This window comes from Oreochromis niloticus, linkage group LG8, assembly GCF_001858045.2.
Source record: "Oreochromis niloticus isolate F11D_XX linkage group LG8, O_niloticus_UMD_NMBU, whole genome shotgun sequence".
In the NCBI taxonomy this organism is placed as follows: domain Eukaryota; kingdom Metazoa; phylum Chordata; class Actinopteri; order Cichliformes; family Cichlidae; genus Oreochromis; species Oreochromis niloticus.
Window position 1 is genome coordinate 10,602,611 of NC_031973.2, and position 16,342 is coordinate 10,618,952.

General features: G+C 38.9%; 1 protein-coding gene across 1 annotated transcript; it reads left to right on the forward strand.

Moving 5' to 3' along the window:
* The first annotated feature begins 1,353 nt into the window (after positions 1-1,353).
* cox7a2l (cytochrome c oxidase subunit 7A2 like) lies at positions 1,354-11,732 on the forward strand. Its single transcript, XM_019362487.2, has 3 exons — positions 1,354-1,535; positions 8,231-8,365; positions 11,387-11,732. Exons 1-3 carry the CDS (start codon positions 1,464-1,466, stop codon positions 11,525-11,527), a joined length of 348 nt encoding a protein of 115 aa, XP_019218032.1. The 5' UTR covers positions 1,354-1,463; the 3' UTR covers positions 11,528-11,732.
* The last annotated feature ends 4,610 nt before the right edge of the window (positions 11,733-16,342 follow it).

A 16,342-nucleotide genomic window follows, 5' to 3' on the forward strand; every position in this document is an offset into this window, starting at 1 on the left:
TTAATGTTGACTTGCAAACAAAAACCATAATGTTATGTGACCTTCATGCATGCAGGTGCTCTATACACCTCTGGAAACCATTAAAGAGGCCCCATGTGTCACTTTGTTATAATGGGCCTTTCTGTGTTTTAAGCTACAAAAACAACTCCTGGAAGAAGGAATTAAAACACATGACACAGAAGACAAAGCACACTTATCAATGTGTGGTTCTGATAGTTAGACATTTTAAAATACATCACATATCGAGCAGCCAGTTAAAAAGTCCACAGATCAGAGACACCCTGCCAACAGAAATTAAAAACAAAAAAATTATGACTTTAAAACTTTTAATGGCAAAGAAGAATTATCACTAAATAAAGGCACCACTGAAAGGAGTCTTTTGTTCCTACTCTTGTTCTCAGGCACTGCTGGCTATCCAGTTTACTTTAGTCACAGATTTTTCAATTTCTCTCTCTCTCTCTCTCTCTCTCTCTCACACACACACACACACACACACAATTTTTATTTGACTGCTATGTCCTAAAAACCCAAGGGACAAAGCCCTATATACTTTGGAGAAGTTGCATTACTTAAATGTAGCTTCTATAGTTTTTGGCTGTTTGTAATTTTTTATTTTGTAATTCCCAGGCTCTTTACCATTTTGACTTCCTTTTCTTGTTAGTTTTCAGTGTTTGTAATTATTTACCCGCCCTCATTACATTTGTTTAATCAGTCACACCCGTGTTCAGTCAGTTAATCTCAAACCCGTCCCGTTTTTCACTTTCCACACTGAATAATTTGAACCTAAATATAGGGTATATATAGCCAAATCCGTGACGTTAGCAATGTTTATGTATTGCCATTCCCATTTAACACTGTTCACTGTATTATTGTGATATTTGTCTCTATTAAATAAGATGTCTCACAAAACAAATTAACTCCAAAGAAGTTCACTGTTTGAGTAAATACTTTACGCAACTCAGATTAGCTTTTCAACAAACTCTTTAAATGTACGTTTATTTATGTGTGAGTCTGTGTAAATCTGATTCAGCTGATTTTTATTCTGTCATATTATTTTAGTTTACTTTGAAAAGCATGACAGAAGTTTAAAGAGGTTATTATCAGAAAAGGTACTTAATAACTTCATAATTTTGTTATTTCATGTGAAGTTTGAATCAGTAAGTCGAAATAGAAATTGAGATTGGCTCCCCCCTCTCCTTTCGTGTACTATTTTCCCATATTTATTTTTATTCTTTTTTTTTTCTCAGTTGTTTTGCGTGAACTCCCTGTGACATTTGTTGTCCACTCTTTGTATTTAACTGTCCGCGTACGCTTCCGGTCGCCCTCCGTTCGACTTTTAAACAGGCAGCGTTGGGTCCGCTAACTGTTGCGTCACTTTCCCTCGAAGGTCCCAACAGGAAGGTCCTTACCGGTTGATTTCTTTAGTTCATAACACCTCGTCCCGGTCCTCCTTCAGAAGAAAAATGTACTACAAGTTCAGTGGTTTCACCCAGAAACTAACGGGCTCTGCTCCCGCAACCGCCTACAACCCTCAGGTGAGTGCCGGAAGCGGGGTGGCTGTGAGAGAGCGCGTGGATAACCGCCGGGGTTGACCTTGATGTAGCACCGGACTGTAGTAACGAGGGCTTAAAGCCCAGCTGGAGAGGTTTAGAGTCGGTGAAGTCAAACATATGCCCGCTTTAAAGCCTAAACACCGGTTTCCTGTTTGATCACACGATAGTTAGACGCGTAGTCTTGATCTGGATTTTATTTTAAAGGTCTTGGAAGCGCTTTAGACAGACATTAAAAAGGTTGTGGCCTTTCTTTTTCATTTCTTTGCACAATGTAATTCGCTTTCCCCCCTCATCACGTCCTTATCACGGAACCTTTATTTAACCTTTAGCCTGAACGGTCATTTCCAATCTGTGGATCTGGCCTTGGTGTGACTCTACAGGCAATTTCGAAATTGAATGGCCTCGGTGGCAGGTGTGCTTGATGTGACCTTTATTATGGCTCCCCCGTGGGTCCCTTACACGGTTGTGGTGCTCTGATAGGGGGTTAAATTACCTCGAAGCTCCTTTGTGTCTCTGTTTAAAAGTCATGTGTTCGTTTGCATTTGTTAGGAGAAAATTGAGCTTTAATTTAAATATGTACTTACTGAAAAGCTTGTTTACCTCCAGTCCACCAGTGTGTTATTATCACTGTCACCATCACAGGTGCTTGTAAAACTTGGTGTAGTTTTATGTTCCGAAAAGAGCTTAAAATCTTATTTTACCACCTTCACTATATCCATGAATCATTTGTGGTCTTCCCCTCTGATAGCCTGACAGCTCCACCTTCAACATCCTTGGTCCAATATATTGTCTCTATATTGTCTCTACACATCTCCAAACCACTTCAGCCTTGCCTCTCCAACTTTCTTCAAACCTGAGCATTTCTAATCCCGTCCGTGCTGGTCACAACCAGTGAATACCTTAGTATTTCCAGCAGTGCCCCCTGTCTTTTTGTCAGTGCCACAGTCTCCAACCCCTACATCACAGAAGGTCACGCTACAATCTCGTAGACCTACCCTTTTCACTCTTGCTGCCTGTCTTTCTGTCCCGATACTCCTCTCCACCCACTCTTCCCTGCCTGCAGCCTCTTATTTAGCTCTCTTGTGCGCGGTCTGTTTCTTTGAATGGTTGACCCCATGTGTTTAAACTCATCTACCACCACCTCCTCTGCTTACATGTTTACTATTACTGGGGATTTATGCTTTAGTGGGAAGTTTAAGCCCTAACCTACGTCATACTCCAATGTGCACGTTTGCTACTTTTTTTTTTTCCTTTGGCTTCAGTTTTTTAATTTATCAATAGACAATAGCAATCATTATCTCACTATAGGGAGTAATAATTATAGCATCAATATAAGGACCCACAAATTTCAGCAAATTCCTGGTGGGAAATAACAAAGAGGCTGGGATCTGATATAAAACACTGGTACAGGACCACTTGGTAATTAACACATAATTAACCGGCACAAGCTTAAATGCTGGCAGTGACACTGACCACTCGTGTGGGCTATGTTTTACAAAGCAGAAGTCTAAATCGGGGTTACACTTACCTCCCTCTTATCACGCACACACGTCCTCCCTATAAATTCAGTTTTTGCATCCCAGTGACCATTCAAATGAATTTTAATTTAGATGATGCTTAAAAATAACCCAGCAATATAGGAAATAGTTAGTTTCAAAACAAATACCACACAGAGTTCGCTACATTACAACAAGAAAGTACATTCACGCAAAGCTCCATTTGGCCATCCCAGCATGCCACCTATTATGTGCCAGCAAGGGCACCGAACCCTGCAGAGCGCAGGCAGCATACGAGGCGTCAGATACAACACTCGCTTTCCATGAGCTGATAATCAACAGCAGCAGGTGGTAGAGATTTTCTGATGAACTTTAATTTCATCTTTTTACAGCTTAATTGTATTTGCAGACACCAAATATTACAGTGGGTTTTCCATTTTTCATACAGCCGAATGTGATATTAAAAAAAAAATATGTTTACCAGTGTTGTTTTTACACCCAGTATTCACACGCAGGCACAGTTGTGCTGCTGATGGGTGTTTCTATTATGTCCCACCGATTTGTGAGGCTAAATAATAAAAACACATCTGTTAAATAATGCACATCGTATCCTACGTCCAAAAATGACATTACAGCTGAATCAACACCTTTCAAGCACAGAGTATTACAGCCTTCAGTATGGAGTGTGCTCATAAAAGTGCTGTCACTTTCTATTGCATCAGTATTAATAAGCCTGTACATTTCTTGAGTTTACCTTAAATCACTTCTGTAATAAATTACTTCTGCTTTGTTCATATGGATCAAATGCACACTTACAACTAACAGTCATTTTCGTTCTAGGTTAATCTCAGGAGTTTTTCCTTTCTAAGAAAAGGAGTGACTGGGGTGCACCTGAAACGCAATTTATGGTTCAGCGGGGGTGGCACGTTCACAGTCTGTCTGCCTGCAGCAGACTCTGTTGTCAGATGGAGACGGTGTACAAAGTGTGTGGCACAAATAGTGTGTGTGAGCCACTGTTGTTATCAGTCAACCAGCCACAGAGAGAAGCAAAGTTAAAACCTACAAAGAGCTGAAGTGAAACGCTGTTAAAAACAATCAAATGTCCACAGCAGCCATTGTCTGTGTTCTTTATTCTGTATAATTTGAATCTTAGAAATTTTCTTTTTAGTGGTTCTCCTGTTCTGATTTTGGAAGAGCTGCAAATAAGCAGGTCTGTGGTGCGTTGAAACGCCCCTCTCCTGTGTGTACACAGTCTGATACATTTGCAGGATCATAAATTACACTCAAGGAAAACAAGCGCATGAAGATCTGGTTTTATTTTTCCTAAAGGAAAGTGTTTCTATAATTAATTTTTATTACTTCTCACTGAAAAGCTAGTTTAGCTTCACTCTTAGTGTACCATAAGTGTATTTGTATATGTTAAGAAAAGTGCATTTAGAATTGTCCAACATATTCATTAACCCTCTTCTGCACATATCCAGAATGTCAGAGAATATTGCACAAGTTTTCTTTTTTAAAATCCAAAAAAAGCCACATACAGCAGCATACACTGGCTTGTTCTTCAAATCTGGACCAAAAGTAAATTGTCTTGACTTTTAGCAAAAGCTTAGCTCCCTCTTTCATTTTTAAAATCAAATCAAAATGTTTTTTATTAGCTAATTTGAGCCAAATTGATTTCTGTTTTCAATTACAAATGAAAGAGGTGGTTACAACAATAACAATCCACTTAAAGCTCAAACAGCTCTTCACAGAACAACAAAAATCCATCTCATATTCTCTATATCTCTTTCTCTTGGCTAACCTGGGAACACGTCAATATCTCCTGGATGTGCTTTGAATTAGTTTAGCAGTGATGATTAAAATTTTAAAAGGCAACGAGTCAGTTTCGCTTTCAGTCTCATCCATTTTGTTTCCCTCAAACGACTGCAAACCGTAGTGAGCATAGGGTTGATTATCGTTTTATCAGATAGAAAGCCTTTCTAATCCCTTATCAAGCCTTTGTCAGTGTGTTGTTCGACCCGATGAAGCGAATCCACACATTTAATTGAAGGTGTTCTTCTATGTTCATTCTGTTTGTCTCATTAATGGTGTTGCTAGCATCATCATTTTTTTTTTTCTTCGTTATCCAGATACCTGTAGTGTCAAAAGATTGGTGAATACAAAATAGTTGGAGATTATTTAACGATTTTCTAAGGAGCTTATTGGTTGTTTCTTACTAAATCCAGGCGTTTTATATACTTTCTTTAATTGTACACTGGAGAATTTACAGCAGCACAAGCACAGGAAGCAGAAGTAAACTGGAGATCTATTAGAAAAATCACAAGAAAAATGGTGTTTAAAAAAAAAAAAAAAAAAAAAAAAAAGGTGCCACAGTACTATACAATGTCCTTTTTCTAGTCAAATCTTAGCCTTTACTAATGAGAAAACTCTAAACTAGAATAACTCAAACAGAAAAAGGTTTAGACTACTTAATGTTGTAATAAACAAGCCCTAAAAAGGTCATATAACATTAAAGTCCTTCAGCATAGCAGTGTAAAGGTTAGTCGACAGCATAAAAACGTAAATTGTGGAGTACAGATCCCTCTGTTAGAGATGTGTTGTGTTGTAGAGTTCGGTTGACAGCAGTATAAAAGTTTTTCCTCCACACAAATCGGAAGTAAACTAAATCGTGTTTAAACACAGCAACAAGTGTTCAAGAACATTTGGCTGCGTTTCCCTGCTTTTTATGTTTACCGAGTCTTAATTTCCCAGCCTCTTATGTTGGTTAGCAAATGTTAACATTTTAAATTTTAAATTCATGTGTCTTGCACAAATGTTTAGTAATATGTACTTTTACTAAAACAAAACTGATGACAAGTATTTGTACTCCTGTAAGTCCCTTAAATGTTGTAGTAAGGCATTGTGATATTACCAGCATATGAAGACTCTGTATTTCTGGTCTAATCCATAAACATGACTTCCTGCTGTGAACACATTTAGTAATGACCTCTGTCTAAAAGTTAAAGTAAAAATAATCATCTTTCACTGCCTCTGCATTTTTATATGTCAGATTTAATTTACCCACTCCCACACCATCTGCCTCCACACACTCTTAACAAGCTAATGGGTGTCCCACTAACTTTGAACAACCAAGAGAAGCTTCTTCCAAATGAGAGGATACTGAGGTGTATTTTAAAATGTATATGTGCACAGCAATGTTCCTGTGGTTTATTTATTTACAGTGTGTACTGTCTGGAAAAATGGGACAGCGTGAGGTTTGAGACTAAGAATTTTGAGATTTGTTTTGAAATGTAAGTGCGACTGGTTCTCTAGCTGTGAAACGCTCGACCTTTAAACTGCTCTAAACATTCTGTTTATAGCAGGTTTTTTTTTTTTTTTTCCTGCTCTAGGTCGGTGTGACAGTTGATAACAAAATATGGTCATCTGAGGTAAACGGCTCTGATTATTTCAGAGGGTAGCTGACTTAAAGATAAGGAGAAAAGAGTCAAACTGATTATTTTAGTTCAGGGCAGATAAACATGTGGGCTGGGGGTCAGAGCTGGACCACCAAAGTCCAAAGTGTCCCCTTTGACCCCCAGAATAGCTGGAAATTGATGACACGCACCATATTTCTAGGTTTTGTTTTCTTTCCACTGTGATCTGTTAATTATAGCAAACATGCAATGATAATTGAGGGACATCTCAGGTTATTCATATTCTTTTTTTTGCATATTGATTGCTCTTTAAATAAGCAAGATAATTGAATATTGACACTTTGTTTATAATAATGAGGTAAAAGGTGTGTTTCATCTGAGCTTCCAGGTTCAGTGTTTTTAAAATCTTGGCTAATCAAAAGTTTTTATGCATTGCTATAGCTTCCCTTTGTTTGTTTGTTTGTTTGTTTGTTTGTTGTTTTTAAACTCGGGGTTTAGATCAAGGATGGTTTTGAACTCTGAATGATCCAAAGCTACTTGAGTATAGTTGAAGACTTGGAAAAAATATGTATAAGAAAGTACAGTCTTGTTCTTTTATGAGACAGTTTATTATCTCTAGTTACAAAATGTCCATAAACGATAAGGCTGTTATTATTTGAAGCTGTAACAATGAACTGTTTTGTACAGAAATAAGCTTAAATGTCTTTTGTTTATAAAGCTGAACTGCTGCTGGAGATGATCTGTATTAATCTAAACGGGCACTTAAAGCGTCTCACATGAGGAGATACAATTTGCAGGATGAAATCAATCATGCACTCATTTAATCTGCTGTATTTATGCAGGAACACTCTGCTCAGTCAAGTGTCTACAAAAGACTGTGGACTATTTTTACTTAATATACAGAAGATCGATATGAAGAGGTGTCCTTGTTTATTGTTGTTAATATTAAAAGACATCCCAGTGTGTCATTACAGTCTTGTAGCTGTCCAGTCCCCTAATATTTAAACACAGTTCAGAAAACCTTCTGATTTATACTAAGTTAGTTTCTTCTACATTAAGCAGTGTTCAAATGCCATTTAACATTCATGCTACCTGGGCCAAACGTATAAAATAAAATATGTGTATGTGTGTATGTGCGTATGCACATGTAAAAAATAACAATAAATAAGCTTTTGCAGGATGCAAAGACACTAATGTCTTGAGACTGTAAGTTCAGAAATTGGATCGAAGAGTGCTGGACTGCATCAAACTGGAGGAAACAAGATTGTTCTCTCACATAAAAAATAAAATTGCCTCTGGTGCCTGATGATGCTGAGGTTGGCTGATTGCCTCTCATCCCTTTCTCTCCCTGGTGATTTCCTTTTAATTTATTTATTTGTAATTTTTTTTTTTTTTTTTTTTTTTACATTCCGTTCTTGTTTTTGTTTTTTTGTAGAAGTCTGTCAAGGTCTTGTACCCACAGGACTGGATTGGGTGGGCGGGGAAGTAGAGAGGGTTATGTAAGCGGTAAATGTTAAAAATGAAGTTTCTGTTTAAAATCTTAGTTGGTATGTGTGTGTATATATATATATACATACATACATACATACATACATACATACATACATACATACATACATATACATACCTATATCTGTCTGCCGTGAATACAAGTGTGGGTTTGCAAAATCGGAGGCAGAGAGGATGTTACATTCAGTCTGACACTGTCATTAGATTTTTATTTCGAGCATTATTGTGACCAGCGTGTTGTTTCTCTTCATCTTTTCAGGGACTGAGATCCGGTTTGCCAGCTGAGTCTCCAACCATGATCTTTGCTACACCCACAAAGGTGGTGTCAGAAGCAGGGGCCACAGCAGAGTACATGGGAGCAAACAAGGTTCCCGACCTCCAGAAAGTATTCCAGGTAATGCAGAGTAGGGCTGTTCGATATAATGATATATATCGGATGATGATAGAAAAACGTCTATCGTTTCATTTTACGCTATCGTTTGTTTCGTGGTGTCGCAAAATAAACTGTTTAAGGCAATATTTTTTCATTATTTTGATGGTCACTGTAGTGGCTATATTAATTTCCTAAAGTTCTCTCTTTCTCTTATGTTTAATACAACCACACTACAGACGGACAAGCGCTTGTTTGTATGCGTTGTCGTTAGCAACAACGACGGTAAAACCACCTTGTGTCCGCTTGTTTATTTTCCACATAAACCTTTCACAATAAAGCTCAAGATCCTGTTGAGACTTTTCAAAATAAACTGAATCACGTGAAAGATGCAGAGTATTTACGGATGAGAAGCAAAAAAGAGCCGTCAGGTGCTAAAAAATAAACCTTAGACTCAAACGTTAGAACAGGCTTTTCCCCGCAGCACGCTGTGTAATAAATACTCACAAAGAAAACGGCGGCTGTTACAACCTATGTCTAAAAATGTATCGTTTCATGCATCAGTTAAAACACTGGACTCCAGGTACGCGACGCCCAGCTGGAAACACTTCATGCAAGTCGAGCTGCCCGACATTCACAGAATTTACAGAAAATGTTACATTTTCGTGATTTATATCGTTATCGGACGATAGATGTCTTAATATCGGGATATGAGATTTTGGTCATATCGCACAGCCCTAATGCAGAGCTCAGACTGAATAAGGCGCCAAGGAGCAGTTAGGGTTCACGACCTGCTAGCTTCATCAGTCGAAGCAGTGAAGGCTGATTAGTAGAAGTTGATAAGTGATATTTATTTCACAGTTCTTAATGGCCCTCTGCCACTTCCAACCCCACCACCACCAGTAGCAACCACACAAGTTTCATTAATAGGAATAAGAGAGGCGAACTCTGAACAGAGCAATCACTCAAATAAGTGGAAATCACAGTATCAGCTGCTGAACATGTTTTGTCTTTTAAATTAATTAGCGAAATTGTTTAAGAGAGACACTAGTACAAAAGAGAAGAATAAAAAAATAAATCACCTTTCAAAGGAAGCTGATTAAAGATTGATTGGAACTAAAACAAGCATTTTAATTTAAGCTTTAAAAACATTACTTTTGCAGTCAAAAGTCTTCGGGGTGAATTTTCAAAGTTTATACAAAAATACATTCAGTTAACTTGATATTCTAAGCTAGGTTCAGACTGCACAGTGTATATATAATATATATTTGTTTGTATGTCATATTAGAGTCTCAAAAGAACCCGTTTCACAACAATCAAACATGAAAAATGTTATTGGGATGTAAACTCCCATAGTCTTCAGGAAAAGGCTGTAAACGGCTAATGGCAAAGGAAGCAACGGATCACAATGGCTGTCTTGTTACTTAGTTTATAAGCTCCACCTAACTACACCATCAGCATCAGGCCTTCTTTACAATCGTACATGGCTAAAATAGCTGGGCTCATTTTCATCAAGCTCACAGAGGCATTAAATCCAAGTCTAACAGGCTCATCTTTCAGATGCAGCTCCATTTTTCATCAATGGCACGCATGATAAAATCAAATGTCAGGCTGCGATGGTGGCTGTAGCTCAGGAGGAAGAGCAGGTCGATTGATATTCGATATACATCTCCTCTGTCCAAAGTGTCCTCAAATCCCAGATTGCAACTGTGTTACAGTAATGCATAGAATAAAGTGCTGTATGGATGATTGGTTTAAAGCGGCTTATAGTGTAAAGCGCTTTGAGTGCTCAACAAGCATAGAAAAGTGCTATTTAAATACCAGTCCATTTGCAGTTCACCATTCATTTCTGTTCCCAACCCAAAGCACCCAAACCCGATGCACTGCATTGTCTGGGCTAGAGATGGACCGATCCGATATTACCTATCGGTATCTGTCCGATACTGACCTAAATTATTGGATCGGATATCGGCGAGAAATAAAAAATGTAATCGATCCATTAAATATCAAAAAAGCAGCTCACAAAACTTGCGGCGCGGCGTAACTCGGCTCATAACTGTAGCACGTTGGAGCAGTACGCATCACGTGATAGAGCGGCTGTGTGTATTTGTAGCCTCGCTAGCAAACCAGCATTTCATCTCCGAGGAAGTTATCCCAGGGAGAAGTAAAGCAAGTGTGTAAGTTCATCTCTGAATGTTTGTAAAGCATTCCCATGTTAAGCTTAACAACCGATATATGGAGCGACTGCCTCTCTCTCTCCCCCTACCCCTCCTGCTGCTACTTCAATCGATGATCAGCTGATCGGCTTTTCTGTCGCGAGTCCGTCTCTCTTCTTTGTTTTTGGCCCACTTTCATATCGGTATCGGCAGATATCCAAATTTATGATATCGGTAAAAAAAGTGGTATCGTGCCATCTCTAGTCTGGGCTGGACCGTGATTGAGGTGATGTGCTTGCAGTTACATGCAATCTGTTTGTGATACTGCAGTGATGAACTGCAATCAATTTTCAATCTTCTGCTGTTTACATGCACAGACATTCACGTTAAGTATTTACATTTGGAGTCCAGACCGAATCTTATAGACTTAAACAGAAATTTCCTTCACAAGTGGTGTCAAGAGTTAAGTCCCCTATCGCTAAGAGACACATTAGACAAGCTGTGTTCCTCAGAGCAGGCCGATTCTGACGCGTTGGCAGCTCGTTGGCAGTCTATATAAATTAAATAGCAGTTTTGGGGGGTTTTTTGCAAACCTTTGCCAATCTGTCTGTGAGTAATTGCAGTCAGACTGCAATTATTTGGACAGGTTGCCTCTGCCCAGGTGACCTGTACCTTGCAATGGAGAGTGGTCCAAAATACAGTGCACCAAACCCCCCCCCCCGAACTACCCAAGTCATAGGGAGGTTATGTACTACTTTTACTCTGATGTAATTGAGTCATGTGACTGTGAAGATGCTGTCAATGCTCTGTATTTGCTGAGATTAATATCATAAATATTAATTTTGATTTTCTTCTTTTCTTGCCCCTCCCCTGTTTCCTCTTATTTCAGACGTCAGACGGTATCCCCGTTCATTTGAAGCGCGGTTATCCCGACAGGCTACTGTACCGCACCACTATGGCTCTCACTATAGGAGGTGTTGCGTACTGTCTGGTGGCGCTCTACATCGCAGCCCAGCCCAACAGAAAGTGACCAACACAACTGCCATCTTCCTGCCACTGCTCCATTTAACTACCATTCACAGCATTCATTTATCGGCCCTCGCTATACCACCTCTTGGGACTCTTTTTAGATGATCTTCATCAAGCCACTGAAAACTATTTTAATGTCTTTCTTCTTTGAAAGGAAAAAAAGATGTCTGATTTAATAAAATTTCAAGAAGAAAGAAGTTAAAAGATGCCTTACTTGAAGTCTTTGTTTTCATTAATCATATATCAGCTGCTGTCTCACTGGAACATAAAGCCATCTATAGGCTAAAAGGTCTGTCTTCTCTTTCAGAGAAAAAGCAAAGATCTTTCTCACAGCTTTCAAATGGCTTGCCGTAGTGCGGCGATGTATGTGCGAGAGCGAGTGAGCATGATGGAGACACCCCGTGTGGAGCATAGCTGCTGCTCACTTGGCTTAAGTTCTGTCTCATACAGAATTTGTATGTGTGGGCCCTGGTGTGATGTCAGATGCTCCTCGCCAGCTCATCTGACAATCATCTCAGTGTCTGCCTTTTCTCTCTTGTCTTGATGTGTAGCGTATGTCTGGTTTCTTTTACAGATACTTTTATTCACGTTTTCAGAATCAAAGAGAGGAAAAGGTCTGATTTTTGACAGCAATGTGACATGGCATCTTAGGGCCCACCTCCGTTTTATCGCGCTTTCTTTCTTGACTCTGGTTATCATATGTTGATCTGACAAAAAAACTATTTGCTGCTTGGGTACTGAAGTTATTTTCTTAGTATATCTCACATTACCAGCCTAAACACTGACCTAAGAATTGTTAAAGAATTTTAAAAAGAAAAGTCACCTGACTCAAGGAATGAAACATGTTTTGTTTACATATAACATGGCAAATAACCAATTTTAAATTGTCCTTAGATACTTTATTAGCATCCTCTTGCAAAAACACATTTATTCCCATGTTTTTAGTTGAATCCAGCATAAAATGGTATGCTTGAATCAATGAGTTAAAAGCGGTATGAGCTGAAAAGAAATATCCGATTATATCTCAGCCTGGTGTGCAATGTGTCATTAAAAAAAAAAAAAAACTGAAGAAGCTGAACAAGTGGAGGTGAAGACCTTAAAAAATTGAAGAACAAAAAATCCTGCAAAGAGGTGACACAGGACCTGAGAAATGTATCTGGCCCTTCAGTTTATCCATCTACTGTTCACGGAGTCCTTGTCTGAAATGGTCTTAAGGATGAGAAATGGGGAGAAAGGGCTGAGGCATGCTAAATTACACAAGAACTGAACTGAAACTCAGTGGAAGCAGCTCTTGTGGAGTGATAAATCCACTTGACATTTTTGGTTCAAATTATCAGTATGAATAGAGGCCAGAAAAGTTAAAACAGCAACTATTTCCCATTTTCCTAGCAAAAACTTGAATAAAACAACGGGTGGCTCAGGACTTTTGCACAGTACTGTATTTTAAAAATATTGGTGATTAAAAAAAAAAAAAAAAAAAAAAAAATGTGGAAAAAAACAGCAGAACTAGCATGGTCATTTCAGGCCATGGATGCCAGCATAGAAGCCCCACCCATCTGTTATTCAAACCTTGTGTTTACAAAGGACAGCCAATCAGAAGAAAGCTGCCTTATACAGAGAGAGAGAGGGTTTGTCTCAGACAGGCTGAACTGAAGGGCTGCATCAAGTATAAGAAAAATGAGGATTATTTTGTATTGTAACTCATGAAAAGCTATTCTACCAGAGTCTGCAAATTTGTTTCCTTTTAAACAATCAAAATTGTGTCTACTACAGTGCTTCAATAAATGTATTGGATTTCTGTACAGGTGTGCACACACAAGCTCGTACGCTTGTGTGTGCACAAGCTGGTTAATTATCCCAAACACCAGAATGAGAGGAAATGAGTTGTCACTGACGGTGAATGTGCTGGTAGTGCCAGATGGTTTGAGTTTCTCTGAAACTACCAATCTCCCAGGATTTTCTGGCATTGGTTTTACTTCTTTTTTTTGTTAAATGCTGTCCCTTGATGACCAATTGGAGCTGACAGAAAGTCAACGCTAACTTTGGTGAGCAGAAAAGCATCCCAGAATGAAAAATGTGTTCAGCGGCAGAAGGCCGTGCTGGGCTCCCCTCCTGTCGGCCACAAAGACAAATGTGAGGCTGCAGTGGGCACAGGCTCACCAAAACTGGCCAGCTGAAGACTGGGAAAATGTAGTCTGGTCCGATGAAGCTCAACTTTTGCTGAGGCACGCAGATGGTGAAGCCAGAATTTGGCACTGGCTGTATGAATCCACAGACCCAACCTGCCTCATGTCAACGGTTTAAACTAGCTGTGGGGTGGGGATAGTTTTCTTGGCACGGATTAAGCCTCCTAGTATGAATCGAACTGACTATTCCTCCTTACCGTCTGCACCCCTTTTTATGGCTAAAATTTTTCTAATGGCTGCTTGAAGTGTGGTAACCAAAGCATTAGACACCTCAGAGAAATGATGTGGTAAAGTGAAGCAATATCTCATCTTAATCCATGCCACCAAGAAGTGAAGCAGCTCGAAATGCAATGGAAGCCACGGTATGTTCCTAATAAGGTGCTCAGTTACTGTGCATATAAGATTTTATATACGGATCCTGTTTTGCTCTTGAGATGAATACAGTTTTTCCATTATATTCTTTTTTATAATTGAAGTTGCAGTTCAGTAGTTTTTAGGAGGGCTTGTCTGCAGCCATTTCCATGTGATGGCTTTTCCCGCTGGCAGACAAAAGCAATTTAAAGTTTATCGAAGCTTATTTCTCTAGCAGTCTTTGTCGTTGTGAATAAGATCAAGAAATAAAATCAAGCCAAAAATTTGGGAAAAAAATCTTCCATCCTTTTTGATTCCAGCAGACTTTTGTGTCTTGTTTCTGAAAACCAATATCATTTGGCATTATTAGCCTGTCTGTTTTTATATATTTTATACCAAACGAAAATTTCCATCAGAATTGTATTCCTTTCCAGTCTCAATGATGTAATCCCTGAGATATCAGAGGAGGTCTTTCTCTTCCAAGAATGTAAGTGCAGTAAAAGTGTTTAAAAACCACAAGCCATTATCATCCGCTATAGTGCAGTAAGCTGTTATGACCAAGAGCCTTTTTCCTCTGATGGTGTAGCAAGAGTTGGGGTTCACATTATGCTTGTGAGGCTGAACTCCCACAACTTGTAGCCTCCTCCAGATTTTTTTTCCCTGTGCTTTTAAAGAAAACGTGGCTATTTCAGCCCAGAGCAGCAGGATAACCAGGTCCTCACCAGACATCAACGAGCTGAGTGATCAAGGGCACCTGACCTCAGTCTGTTCAGTTTTTGTGGTTTGTCACTGCCGAAGAGAAAAGCAGAATCAGATTGAAGTGAATATATCTGATATCCAGACCATCGCCGAAGATAACGAGATACCAAGTGTAAGCTAATGTCTGATTGCAACTAGTGATTAAAGTCGACTTAATTGGCTCATTTCCAGCTTCAAATTTTTAATTTTTGGACCCAGCAGCTTTGCATAATTTACAGCATTAAATGTGCTTTAGTGAAGGTCCTCAGTTCATGCTCTGCTCTTTTCCTTTTAACGCCACCTTCACTTTAAGCCAAATTTCTTCTGGCAGGCAGCTCCTCACAAACAGAAGGTTTTAACAGTTCTCACTGACCTCATCAAGAGCCAAGGACTTAAAAAAACATTCTGAAACAGCATTTATAGCCATTGATAGTCTGACTTGTTAGCTCCCATGCACTTGTACATGAGCTCTTTTTTGTTTTTCTTTATACCTCACACATGTTTAATACGAGCACCCAGTATTGTAGCAGTATATATACAGTGCTTGACAAATTTATTAGACCAGCACTCAATGTAAGGTTGTGTAGTAGTCTAATATTGTGTAAATACGTCATCATCATGTGCACAGGAGCATTAATTTAATAGTAAATTAAACATTTTTATGTTTCTTTGAGGTTCAAGTTACCATAATGCACAAGCTCTTTAATCAGAATGATAGTTTTAATGTCAAATATAGTTATTGTTGTTTTCCATGAGTTTTCAAATTCACTGTTTGGTTAAAAAAAGAAGAAATAAAATTGTAAAGCATGTTATTATTTTAGTGATTAAGATGCCAAATTACAGTTATTTACTTGCAATCCTGGACAGAAAAATTGTTATAGCGGTTGAATGTTATGCTTGATTAATTTCTGGCTTCTCATGGAAGTCCAGTGTGCTGGCTCAAATTTGTGTATAAAAATGTGAATTCAATTTAAAAATTCCTCTCTCCTGTTCAAAATGGAACTCGCTAAAAAGGAAAGAATCCCTAAGACACAAAGTGTTCTCACAGTGTGATCAAGTATGCCTTGTAGTCATCCGCTGAGACGGGTAATTACAAAATGTGCCGAAGAAGAGGCAGAAAATAAAAGCTGACCGTAACAGATGTGAGGCATCTCAAGATTTTAGATACTAGAAACAGAAGGCTGCTGGTGATTGTCATGCAGAGATAACATGCTTCTAGATCTGTCTGAGAAGTTATCCAGAATGAAAACAAGGAGACGATCGAACGAGCAAGACTTAAAGGGAAACAAGCTGCTAAAAAGCCCTTATCGAGGACTGCAAAAATCCAGGGAGTGCAAACACTGAACTGGAAAAAGGTCAAATGAGTCCAAGATTGAACTCTTCACTCAGCATTGTTGCGCTTATGTCAGCAGAAAAGCTGGAGACCGATTTGATGCTACATCCATTACACCCACAACGCAACAAAGTGGAGATCCCATTATGGCATGGAGTTCCATTTGTGGAGATGGTGTGGGCAAGTGAAAATCAACAGTATGATGAAC